Genomic DNA, 13,480 nt, shown 5'->3' on the forward strand with positions numbered 1-13,480 from the left:
GCAATATTAGTGGCAGCATTCCCTGTACACTAAATATGTTGCTATTTCAGGGCAAGAGTAACACTAGCAATCAAGCCAAGACAACCAGATTGAGATAGGAATTTGTAGATAACAACTGCAATATATGATGGAAAGAGCTTATGATCCAGGCTAACAAAACCAATAAAGTATAAGGAGCTTTGACATGCTTGAGTTTTCCATGGCAAAATGAGAACACTAAAAGCAATTAGTAGGCATTATCCCATTTTACTTACAGAGATAAGAAGTTTTATACAGGACTGGCTGGAAAAAAGAGTTCAATTTTCCAAAGTTTTAAGGTTTTTCAAAATATTTTGTTCCATTTCTAGATTAAAACAAGGCTTTTCAATGTATCATAAAAATATGACTCAAATAAAAATACTGGTGCACACTACTTAACTTGAAAGAACTGTTATCATCATGGTTAGGACACCTAAGGCTGCCGTTCATCCAGTTCTTCCCAGATGTCTTCTCTATTATCCAGATGAAATTTTAACAGTAAGAGTTCATGTCTGGGTTTTAGAAGCCTAATATCTACCAGGAAGTCCTTAAGCTGTGTGTGGGAGTCAATGAGACAGTGTCCTACCACAGGGTCCAACTCATCTGACCACAGCCTCCAAGGAAATGCCAAGCTGGAGGGGAAACAAGCACTGGAAATGCAGGCCAGGAGCAGCAGTGCTGGCACTAAACAGCAGGTACTGGTTAGGGAGATAAGAAAACCAGCCCAGGAGCTACCACAGGTCTTAGTGAGAACAGGTCCACCTCCTCCCTTTGATCTCCCAACTTCTTGCCACTTACTAGTACCCTTTACCCTTTCCCTTTCACCAAGCCCCAAAACATCTTCTCCAGCACAGGCCAGTTCTTGCTCCTGAGAGCCCCTAGTCCTGGGGCTGCAGTTCTGCAGGGCTCAGAGTATCGAGAACAAGCACGTCCTGCTCATTTTGAGGCAATTTGTATGTCAGCTCTCCCAAAGCAGGGACTGCCATATTCAGGTACGGGGAGCTGGGAGGTACGGGGAGCTGGGAGGTACGGGGAGCTCTGGAGACACTGGGGACGAAGCCCACCCACATCGCCACAACCAAACACCCTCATGCAGGTACTCAGCACACCCAGAAGAGCACCATGCTGTCACATCAATGCCTTGTTAGCTCTTCCAACAAAGCACTGCCTCAATCATCACCCTTTCCCTCGCCTTTGTGTGCACCCCCTGGCACTGCATACTCCGTTTTGCAATTTATATACTCTGCTTCCCTAAATAGTCACCTGGGAAATCCAAATTAAGTCATCTCTGCACTATTCAGGCCCAAATTTCTCACAATTTAAGGAACTGCTCTGTAAGCTTGTGTATATTTGTGTGTGCATACAAGTCCATACTACAACCCTCTTCTGGCATGCCCCCTCCCCTCCAATTTTATTCCTAGTCCTAAGAAAACAAATAGGAACATATAAAATCTCTGTTTCTTAGAAATACTCCTTAAAAAAACGCTTGACTTGTACTCATGCAAAGAAGCTAAGCATAATAGAAAAATCTGTTAAGGAATCATGCTCTTCTGATCCCCGCTACCAGATTTTAACTGCAAGAAACTCTTTTTGCACACAAAGGCTATTACAAATTATTGCTGTATGTTATTACCTCCAAAAACACATTAAGAAAACATTGTTTAATTCAAATCATGCACACAGAGAAAAAACTAATTATTCTTCCAGAAAAAAATATGTAACTTAAAAATTGCATAAAAATTTGATTATTCAACCATTATACAAGAAAAGACAAAACCAAAACAAGCCATGCAATTAAATGTTATTTTTAATTTACTTTTTGATAGTCCTGTTTTCATATTTGTGTTCTCCTGTTACCAAGGTATTCTACTGAAGATGTCAGTGTTGATCAGCTTTCAATCATCAATAGCACTTATTGAAAGAACATCCTGCTAGGAATGGGATTTTCTGCCTTTGCTGGAGTACACCATTGATTTATGGGGAAATAAATGCACAAATAAATAAATAAATAAATGTGAGCCCTGACAGTGGAATAAAGCTCCAAGAAAGAAATTTTATTTTTGATATAAGACCATAAGTAAACGTTTTATAAGATGTTTTCTTGCATACTTATTGTCTTCTGGCAAAAATAAAATTCCCTTGCAAATATGCTAATAACATGCTCAAGAAACGTTCAAAAAAAGCTTTTCTCTAAAAATTATGAGGTATGGCTTCAAAGCTTAAATAGCACAGACCTGAGTTGTCTTGATTATTTTGAAAGTCCTATAGAGCCAAATAAGTAGTATTATAATAGATATATACAGAAATATTTCAAATACCTTAAGACAAAAACAGCCAAAATTTTTAAAGCATTCTTTTAGTCTATGTTACAAGACTCTATAGAGAAGAATATATTTTCTTAGTGAATACTCTGGCAGTTTTATGAAATTTTTCAAGGTGATTGGAATAATCTACACTCATACACGCTTTAAACAACCCATACTAAATCTGTTTTTAAAGCTGCTGAGTGAGCCCCACTGTGTCAGGAGTGGAATGTGTCCACTCACCCTGCCTCTGTCATCTTGGAGGAAGCCTGAAAGCAAATGTGCCTCTGGAGGGAGCCCCTCAGGACCAACGAAGATCCAGTCTGCAACTTTTTTTTCCTCCCATAGCAACACACAAACAGCAGGAGAGTTTATGTGATGCCCCTTTTGTTGAAATATGATTAACGAAGAAAGTTTGACAGTTCCATGTATAGCTATCTACATTTCTATTTTCTCTTATGCATACGCTGTGGAATATATAAATCACTCTTATTTGGATAACTTCCCAATGGCTTGGATGTTTAAATTTCAAAATTACCACACAGCACCTTTTTTAACAAATAGGAATATTTTGCAGAAAAAGCACATCTCTGCCCATTCTCCCCTCCCCAATCATAAATATAGTGTATTTTTGATAATCATTTTCTCTAGGTGAAGAGCTTTGCCAGTTACAGAGGAATTCAGGCAATGGATAATTACTTAGTGGATCGGTGGCTGTATTACAGAGCATAAGATATATCAAAGAAATAATAAAGCAACCCATTTACAAATTCTTTGACTACATCAAAGACAGCAAAGAAAAAAGGAAGCCATCAGTACCAGACTAATGAGGTAACTTTATAACATTACATTGAAGTTTTTCCCCCAATCTAATGCTGAGTTTATAAAAGAGGAATTAGTCCCATTTCAAAAACGGTTTGTATGTTAATTTAGACAACACTGGAATGCAGGTCTACTAACCAAATGCTTTCTATATTTAGAACGACAGGCAATTGGCTTGATATTCCCCTAATTATCATTAATGCAAATTCTGAAACAGTTTAAGTTTTGCTCATGGAGAAAGAAAGCAGAGAATCTTACCTATGAGGACTTCCAGAAAAAAGCTGGTTAAACATATTTAAATTTTATGAGAAGAAAAATACTGATAGTACCGACCATTTTTACATACCTATATCTTTTTAAATAAAAAGGATCCATGCTGCAGCACCCTTTCAACAAGTATCATGAAACAAAATTCCCAAACATTATAAATGCTTAACATGTTATTACATTCTCTTTGGTCCCACACTATAGAGCATATACAAGCATCAAACAATCAATGGTTGTTTAAGAGCCTAATATTGTACTAGTAAAGCTAATGCAGCACAGCAACAAGTTCACTGGAGTGCTCCCTTAACACACAACATAGCAGATGTACAGCTGTTTATCTTAACAAAAAAAAAATAAATAGAAGAGGGCATAAAGACTTTTGAAAGGATCTTCTCCCTGGTATTTAATAACTAATATGCAAAGTATTCAAGGATTCTTGCATGAAAGCATGAATAAAAATAGGTCGTTTTTCAGGGTATTAAAAAAAGCTAAGCAGACACAAAACAGGATGCCAGCAGGCAGCTTGCATGAGCCATAAGGCTTTATATTCCCACTAGGAACATACCTTCTCTGCTTTTGCTTTCCTGGCGTTATGCACAAACCTGCGTCCCAGCTTCTTGGCATACCAGATAGAGGCAAACATTGTAGTGATGAAGAATTCAGGCTGAATATGCAGCACGCAGGAAAAAAAAATACCAAAAAAACTTCCCCCACAACTGAGATGATACAAATCTAATGCTGGTTAAGGTCTCAACTATGCTGTTGCTTTGTCAGGTCCTCTCATGCTGCCTTCTGAAAAAAAAACCACCAACCACCCAGTGTGGCCAGTCTGCAGGTGTATTTACATACTGCCAGCAGGAAGTCCAGGGTGAGGCATCTTTGCATCCAGCTCACATCCAGTCTGCTAAGTGCCTGTCTGCAGTTCTTTAGCACTGTCACCACAAACTACATATGTGTCAGTACAAAAGGAAGCTGCAGTAAACTACTGTAGCAGAGAGCTCACCTCCTCTTCTCCTGTTCAGAAATTTAACTCCTTGGTTCTCTCCGATTTGCCAGCGTGCAACAGAAGCAGCAGCAGTTCAAATACGAGATACACAGCACTGCAGGGAAGGAAAGGGGTACAGAAGTGGCAAAAATAGAAATGCATATTAACCGTTAAGGTGAAGAAACAGGTGTCTTACGTGTTTCAGTGCAATTAAGATATGAAAGCAAAATGGATTTTACTTTGTTCTAGTGGTTTGGGATCTATTCAGAGATATTTTTGTTACCTAGTTTCAGTTTGCAACAGAAAAACATCATAGCTGTTCAGTTCACTTGCTGATGTCATACATGCTTTGCTAAAGGATTTAAGACTCACTCAGGGACTTCTGTTTTTCTTTGATAATGGCTTCATGAAATACAAAACTGACTTTTTTTAAAAAAAATAGTGTTTAAACTTCTTCACTACCTAAGCTTGCTTTTTCCTCTTCCTTTAATTGCAAATTATTTTACATTGGGAGTTGAGAAGTGCTTATGAGGACCTATTTTTGCAGTGAAATAGCAATGCACTATTTTCCTTTTGTCACATACTTCAGCTTTAACTGCTACACCTCTCTCCAGTTATAATCTCTAAACAATAAGCAGAAACATACCCTTTTGGCTCCAGACATATGACTAACCAGATGTTCCTCCCAGCCAGAGGCAGTATCAGAGCTGTAAACTTACAGGGTTTATAGCTATGTATTGTATTTGATAGTACTTTGCATTATAGGACAAATCCTGCCTCTTGCCCTCCCACCTACAATTGTGGAGATACCAACATGAGGGAGAACCACTGCTGTCCTGTGTGCAGGATCGCATTTGGGATGGACACGTGCAAGAATAATTTCTGCTCTGATATTCTGTGATAAAGAGCAAATCAAAATTAACAGATGCACAGCAAAGGAAATATAGTCATAGCAATCTAGTATAGGGCTCTTGGGGCCAAGAAAAGACTTTTTCTGCCCCAGGATTTTCAGAGAATGGCTGAAACTATTTCCTCCAGAGTGCATGAATTCAAAAGGGAAAATATTCCACTCCCACTTAAAACTTACACAGAACATCCAAGTTACTGGAGCTGGATGGCACTGCCCAATCTTTGAGCCCAAAGGCATATACTGCTCAATTCCATTAAGACTATAAAGAGTTCAAAGAATTCCTTCAACACAGTTTAGAATGGTAAGTTGGTTAACTAAAAAAAATGAAATTCTTAGACTGATTTTTTTGTCAAGGAAACTCCAAGGTATATGTTTGCTTTTTGCTTGACATCTAAACCCTTCTGACAAAATACTTGGAAACTGGTAATGTTTCTGGGAAGGGAATAATTTAGTTAATCCTGGTAGTCAGAGAGTTATAAAACTATAAGACAGAGTAAAACCGTGTCTCCTGTGGAGTATGACTGATATAGAAGAGCTACCTGTCCATAACACCACTTCAACTCTGAACTCTGGGCTGATGGTAAGATGGATTCTTCAAGGTGCAAAAACCTTTATTACACCACGTAGCAGATTCACACCACTCTCCACATTTGTGGGATGACAGACTGCCCTATAACGGAGGGAAGGAAAGAGAAGGAAGAAAGATGGCCTGAAAAATTTAGGAAGAAATCAGAGATCTTGTTTCTAGTTGGGATTTCACTGGAAGGAAACATGGGTAGGAAAACAAAAATGCAGAAAAGGAGAAGCAACATCATTACACAGTTTAAGCAACATGTTAAAGTAAAAAGAACAGGAAAAAAAATCTTACATATTATATGCATAAACAGTAGGACACCTCTCCCACTCTGCTCCCATGCTTTTATGAAGAGAATAAGTGTAATTTGAAATCATTGCGCTACAACCAAAAAAGGTACATTCTGTCAAGCAACTATTTATATAGTCTTATGTATATTCAGCTGCTGAGAAAATCGAAGGAAACACTCATTAAACAATAAAACCTCCTTTTTATGACTTCTATCATCAACATTAGCAGCCTTACTGAACTATTTATTCAGGAAAAATAGAGAGCAATAAAAAGCCACAATTCATCCCACTTAAAGGAAAAAAAAATAGAATACATTGTTCATTTAAGGAATAATGACAAAGCATTAGGGAGGTAATTTTCTCCACCCACTGAAAATGTTAGATCAGGAAGAATAAATCTCCTCGAATACCTAATTCTGATTCTAATCAGAAATGCATTTTAACTATTTGCATACATTTTCTGATCTATCCAAACCCTACAATATAGCAATGCCCAGACTACAAGCCATTTTCTTACAGCTCTGTCATGCAGTAGTCTGCCATACATTGTCAATAGCAGGTTTATTAGGTCTGTACTGGTACCCAGAGATTTTATGATTATTAATATTTTACTGTAACCATAACGAAGCCTGCATTTTACAGAAGTGCTACAAGCTGAGCTGCTTTAGAAGAAGAATTGGAGCTCCCAGCTGCTGTCTGCTCACAGGAGTAATATGTACTTTAGCTTGCTCACTGAAGTGCTACATTACAAGGGCAGAGAGATGCATGCAATTGAGCAGCAATATTATCGCAGACAGGAGATAATCAGTTAAGACCAAATTTTACAAGGGGCTTCTTGCTGCAAATGAGTGGGTGGATTTCAGTAAACTGAACCACATCTATACTATACATTAAATTGTGTTCTTGTGCCGCTATGAGGAGAATTGGTCTTACCACAAGTGGACACATGGGTATAAGCATAAAGCAACTACGGTGTTGAATCCTATTATTTTTATGACGCGGCTTCCCAACATTGCAAGCAACAGCAATTGATGCTCAGTCCCGAAACAGATGGTAGTTTCAAACACCTTGCCAACTGTTTGTATGCACTGAGTATCACCAGTATTTCTGACGGTCAGCCTCCTCTCTTAGTTTTAACATTGCTGTTTTACTTAAGCAGCACATGGGAAGAAACGCAGCTTCGCTTTAGACAGAGCATTAATCTTCTCTTGTTAAGGGATAACTTCTCACAGCGCACACGTGGGGTGTCAACCTCCCCCTCACACACCTGTGGTGAAGATAGATGTTAGCTATAGATTCTGTTTCTCTCTTACCTCTATCTGAATATACACACACAGTAGTCATAAAATGTGATGACAGGGCCATTTAAAATACAAATACAGTTCAGTCATAAATAATGCCTTTCTTGTAAGAATAGGAAAACAGATGAAAAGATTACTCATTCAGGGTTTGTGGAACTCTGTTTCCAGTGAAATGGACAGGAGATGGAACAAGTTAAAAATGAAATACCAAAGATTTAAAGCAATCACTTTGCTTCAAGGTTTATATGTTAACAGTCGGCACAGCTGTGGATACAGGAACAGAGCTGATGATGTGAAACTAAGGTAGCTAGTTTGTTTTTTTTTTTTAGTACTAGGCAACAACAGATATTGATTTGGTTGACTGTACAAGCAATCATTTCCCATCCTCAACACAACTAATTATTTTACACAGTTACATCATGCCAAGACATGTTATTTAATGCAAGAATACTAGGAAAGACAGGAACCTTAATTTCTGCTATTCCATCTAGAAGATATAAATTTTAGGCATTCAGACACTACAGTAGTTAAAGTAGATGGAAGTCCTGGTTTTGTAAGGATCTGATTTTTCATTCTTTGCTGTAAACAAAGGCAAATGGACAAATGTTCCTCCTCCTATTGCAACAGGCAGTATTCCTATAGGAAACCCACCGCCACTCTTACAAAAGGGATAGTTACCCCAGTCAGCACCACCAAAACCCAGTCCAACTTCTCTTTTGGCCAGGGCAGAACCCATTCTGTTGCAGTTACAATACAGACGAAAAATTATCATAGAATAGAATCATAGAATCATTTAGGTTGGTAGAGACCTTTAAGGTCATCGAGTCCAACCGTTAACCTAACACTGCCAAGTCCACCACTAAACCATGTCCCTAAGCACCACATCTACGCGTCTTTTAAATGCCTCCAGGGATGGTGACTCAACTACTGCCCTGGGCAGCCTGTTCCAAGGCTTGACGACCCTTTCAGTGAAGAAATTTTTCCTGATATCCAGTCTAAACTTCCTCTGGCACAACCTGAGGCCATTTCCTCTCATTCTATCACTTGTTACTTGGGAAAAGAGACTGACATCCACCTCGATACAACCTCCTTTCAGGTAGTTGTAGAGAGCGATAAGTTCTCCCCTCAGCCTCCTTTTCTCTAGGCTAAACAACCCCACTTCCCTTAGCCAGTCCTCATAAGACTTGTGCTCCAAACCCTTCACCAGCTTTGTTACCCTTCTTTGGACTCGCTCCAGCACCTCAATGTTTTTCTTGTAGTGAGGGGCCCAAAACTGAACACAGGATTCAAGGTGCGGCCTCACCAGTGCCGACTACATAAGTTTCTACTTATGACATTTTCTACCAGTTATGATGGTTCATAATAGAATTTTATTTTCATAATAATAAGAATTTTTAAATTTATCACTTTAGCCCAAATTTTAAAGATGGAGAAATCTGGGTAGCTTAAAAGCTAAATGCTTCCTTGGAGGATCTAAGTCAATGTCTTGAATAGAGAGTAGTAATTCTCAGAACAGTCACATATCCTGACAAAGAAATGTTGCAGAGAAGGGAAGGAAAAAAAAAAAAGAAGGAGAAGATGAAGTAAGATGGGATAAAAATGGAAAAAAAGAAGTGAAAACAGAATGCTTTATATTAAGGATGGCAGAGGTTCATAATCTTCTCTTGTAATTTAAATTTTTCTACTCCCTTAATGCTTCTTGTGCCAAATCTTTTATCTTCAGAAATTATGCCTTCAGAAACCTAGCTGTGATGTTACAAGTTTGCCTTACATCTAATTTCCCCTTAAAACACAAGATACTGCATGCAGACATCTCCTCTGTCACCTTTTCTGATGTATGGCAGAACTGTCTTCTGGCAGAGGGCAGGAAGAATTTCATGCACAATGTCACAGGACTTCAGAGCAGTAAAGAAACAAAATGCAAGCATTTCCTCCTGTGGATCTGTTAATAGAGTTTTAACTGTAGAAGCAGAAGGAATATAAATGAAATAGGTCCTATGCTAAACACTGAGAGTCAGCACATCCCTGCACACAGGGATGTATTCTAGCACTTTACATATAATGGCACAAGAGACAATGTTTTAAATTTAGGCAGTTCTTTTTCCTCTTTTATTTGTTAAGCCTTGGAATGGAGACAAACCTAATTATGGTACTTAATTTTGATTTAGAAATTGATTTTCCACTCTAGTTTCTGCTGGTGCATAGGAAACTAGTGAGTCACACAAGTAATATAACAACTATTAGCAGCCTTAAAAATAAATAAAAACTTGAAAAATGCCGCTTTATTCCTGCCTTTGTCCCTAGTTCAGTACAAGTTGCTTCCTACTTCACCTTTTTGACAGAAATTTTTAAGTTTCTTCCTGCTATGTTACGAAATCACAACCAAAATGGTGAATAAAATCCTCAGATGTGCCATTATGCTGCTCAGATTCTTGTATCAAATCAAGCACAGGGCAGGTAGTACAGTTATGTATTTGCATGGCAAGGACTCCCACAGGAAATAATATAATCTACAAAATTTATCCTTGGGGAGGGAAAAAGAAAGGAGGAACCACACACTGCAAGCAGTGCTTATGCGTGTCACCAGTGCATTTTGCAAGGGACTTGCCAAATATAATCCTGAACAAAACTGAATCCAGCGTGGAAGCACTTATATTATAGCACTGTGTGTGTGCCTCCCATCGTGTAGTATTTAAGTACCTTTGTTTTCTTTGTACTTACAAATAGCTCTGTGTGATGGTGGAATATTATCTCTGTTTCAGAAAGGGATGAAATAAGGCACAAACTGACCTGGTAACAGCCCTACAGGAAACAGGAGAATCTGCACCATGCCTGGGAGCCCAAAATCTCCTCTCTCCCAGCGCATGGCCACAGGGTTTGCCATGGCCAAAGCCAAGCAGAGGTGCCATGCACTCTCTATAACTCAGTCCTGTGCCAGTCACAGCTTTCTGTCAGTCAAGGGCAGGAGAGGAGCAGGAGGGATGGTAACATCCATTTACCTACCTGCAAAGACCACTGAGATATACCCTTTCCAAATGAGCTTTTTCTAGCAACAGCAAGTGAGGCAGCCTTTTATGAGCTGTGCATCTCACTGCTAATCACAAAAGAATCCCAAAAAAAAGCTGCAGGCACAAGCACAGGAATATACATCATCCTATCATAAACATTATTTTATTCCTGGCCGATTACAAGCTGCCTTCTCTTTCAAAGCCCTCCTTAAATCTCACTTTTGCTTTATCAGCCCCAAGAGCAAAATTAAAAAGTCAGCTTAAGCAGAATCACCACAAGTTATAGCCACTGTATCAGGGAAACACATGGGCTCCTTTGACCCACCGTCACTTAATGGTTTGAGGTGAATGTGCCTAGCCCTTGTCCTTACCCAAGCTCCCAGAAAACCCTCGTGCACAAGAAGCCAGGTTTCATTGAACTATGAAACATTAAAGAATTACAAGTGATGAGATCAAACAGGATAGCTATAAATTAATGCCATGCCACCACCTTCTGCAGGCAGGCACATATTTACCTGCATGGGTTGAGCCCACTCGGCACATTGCTGAGCAGTAGTGGAGTCCACATAGCCCATGCACACCACTCTCTCTCTTATCAGAGGCTGGGCTGCCTTTGGTCACTCTCCCAAGCCTCTGCCAAAGCAGCAGTTCCCCACTCCCAGCTGTGACTCTCTCCAGACATATTCTGCTGTTGGCTGGGCCATACGCCACCTGAGGAGCCCCTGTCACCCCCCTCCCCTCCAGGTGCTCCTACTTGGCTTTTAATGCTTGTTAGAGAACATAACCCTCATGTGGAGAACAAACAAATGCAACAGATAATTACTTCTGCTGCTTTTTGTTTCAGTTCTTGCTCTTCACCTCTGTCTTCTGCTTTCCTAGGCTGTGATCCTCACAGCTCATGGGAATAGGCCCTACAGATCAACAGTTCAATATCAGTTTGGAAGTTCAGTCATTTCAGAGGCAAATCATTAAGAACAATATTGCTGAACACTTTAGGTGCTAAACACAGGTTTAAAAAATGCCAATGTATTCTGCTAAAATGCAAAAGAGAAGAAATACAGAGGAAAAGGTTCTGCTCAATCCCTCCAAATATAAGATGGTCTACTACTAAGTATGATGGTTAAACAACAATAAGTCTTTATCCAGGAATAGCTGCAACTCTTCCTTCCTATGGGCAGAGACAAGGAAGAGGTCTCCATGCTTCCGGAACTGCCTCACCACATTTATGTTGCTCAAGCAAAGCAGAGAGAGGACAGCCCAAACCACGGCAGACCAGGCACCAGGTTTTCTCCCTTAATTCTGCTACAATTCTTCTGCATTAGCTTCATTATTCTTCGCAAGCCAGCTGCTCACTCTTAAGATTAAAAGAATAATGCTCTACCGCACTGGGACAGTCTAAAGATAAAAGTATTAATAAATGTTAAGTAATGTGACAGAAAGCATTGTAGAAAAAGAGAGCATCTACCCCCACACTGGTTGGTACACAACCGTACAGAATTCTGCTGAAAGGTCTGTGTGAGTCTGTAACAAAACTGATTACACAGATGCTTCATTGTAATGTGACACATGAAAAGGTTCATTTTAGCAATAACAGTAATAAAAGGTGGTGTTATACCCATTTTGACCGGAAAGAGAAAAGAACTGTAAAAGAATATGAGGTCAAGGACAAGAAGTTATTCTTCTTACACCTACAAGAAGATCTTCAGAAGTAGAAAAATATATAGCAAATACTAAAATATAAAATTTAGATTTACCTGCCTAAACCATGTTTCAGTTAATTAATTAATTATGTGCTAACAAAAGATAAGTGAAAATTTGTCACAGCATGTTTTCTTAATCAATACCGTTTGAGTGCAACCCCAGTCCATTTTACTTCCATTCCTTAGGACAAGCATGAGAAACACAGTTGTGAAGAGAAATTTTTTGTTGCAGAGGATTTTGGCACTTTGAAAACCAGAGGAAGAATTGAGGCAGCATATGGCTAGTGGGATATACTTAGATAAAAGGCAGACTAGAGCTGATCAAAAAAAATCCAGAAAAAATGTCACAGCTCTTTAGGACAACAATAAAAAATAGCATCTTTTCAAACACTTTGAAGTTTTTAAATTTAATCTGAATGTTTCAAGAAAACAGAAACTTTTTGAGCTCTCTAACCAGTAGGAAATTGAGAAAGTATTCCTTGAAAGTGTCAAAATATTTCTCTTTCTTTTTCATAAAAAATCAGAACATTTCAGCCTTCTCCAGGGCTGTCAATACTGCTGTCTAAATTACATTTACATTTAACTTTGCCTTGGGATTCCAGTCAACAGATATTTTTAAAATTTCTGTTCTGTACATCTCACTGGAAATACTTTCTTTTGATTCATACATCTAGCAGCCTAGAAGATTCTCCCACACCTTTCTGCAAATGGATTTTTGCCAAGCCAAACACATTGGTTGTCTTCTCACATGTCACCCAGACGCCATGAAGATGCTAGAATGAACTTATCTGAACTTTTAGAAAAGCATCATAAGGAGAGAAAGTGCCACAAAAGTAAGCAATTAAGTGCTTCTTATTTTTCTTGCATACTGGTAAGGACTGTATTTCATGCTTAGACCTCTCAGAAGCAGAGTGTAAGTTGAACGAAGGACTGTTTCTCCACCACTCCCCACAGCTAAACACATAAAAGATTTAATATACCCAGATTTTCACAACTCATCTTTGCCCTCCACAGAGTGATGCACCGGAATGAGCATCTCCAAGGACTCTAGTTAATTTGTTACATGGCTCTAGGGGACCCAGCTAGATAGTGACTTGAACCAAAAGCTCTAGAAAGCTTCCTGCTTCCAGAAAAGAGAACTAAATAATGAGCAATGTGCTGAAATCCCATCCCCAGCCTTGGAAGGTAAATCTGACCTTACTTAAGAGAAACAATCTGTTCTCTCCACTTTCCTCCTCTTTGTTATTCCCAGTCTTGAAAGGTTCAGTGAGTAAAAGTGATAAAAGGCCCAGACTTCTAAGG

The 13,480-nt window shown here is 39.0% G+C and overlaps 1 protein-coding gene across 3 annotated transcripts in view; it reads right to left on the reverse strand.

The window, feature by feature from the left end:
- DLG2 (discs large MAGUK scaffold protein 2) overlaps positions 1-13,480 on the reverse strand; it is a 1,096,363-nt gene that overhangs the window by 546,734 nt on the left and 536,149 nt on the right. The window contains exon 1 of one of the 3 annotated variants that reach the window (XM_068425110.1): positions 3,976-4,053. The exons of the other annotated variants lie outside the window; for them this stretch is intronic. Coding sequence (XP_068281211.1) covers positions 3,976-4,053 — 78 coding nt within the window. Of the gene's footprint in view, positions 1-3,975; positions 4,054-13,480 lie in introns of those variants that run through there. 3 annotated transcript variants of the gene reach the window in all.

This window comes from Nyctibius grandis, chromosome 2 (genome assembly GCF_013368605.1).
Source record: "Nyctibius grandis isolate bNycGra1 chromosome 2, bNycGra1.pri, whole genome shotgun sequence".
Lineage (NCBI taxonomy): Eukaryota > Metazoa > Chordata > Aves > Nyctibiiformes > Nyctibiidae > Nyctibius > Nyctibius grandis.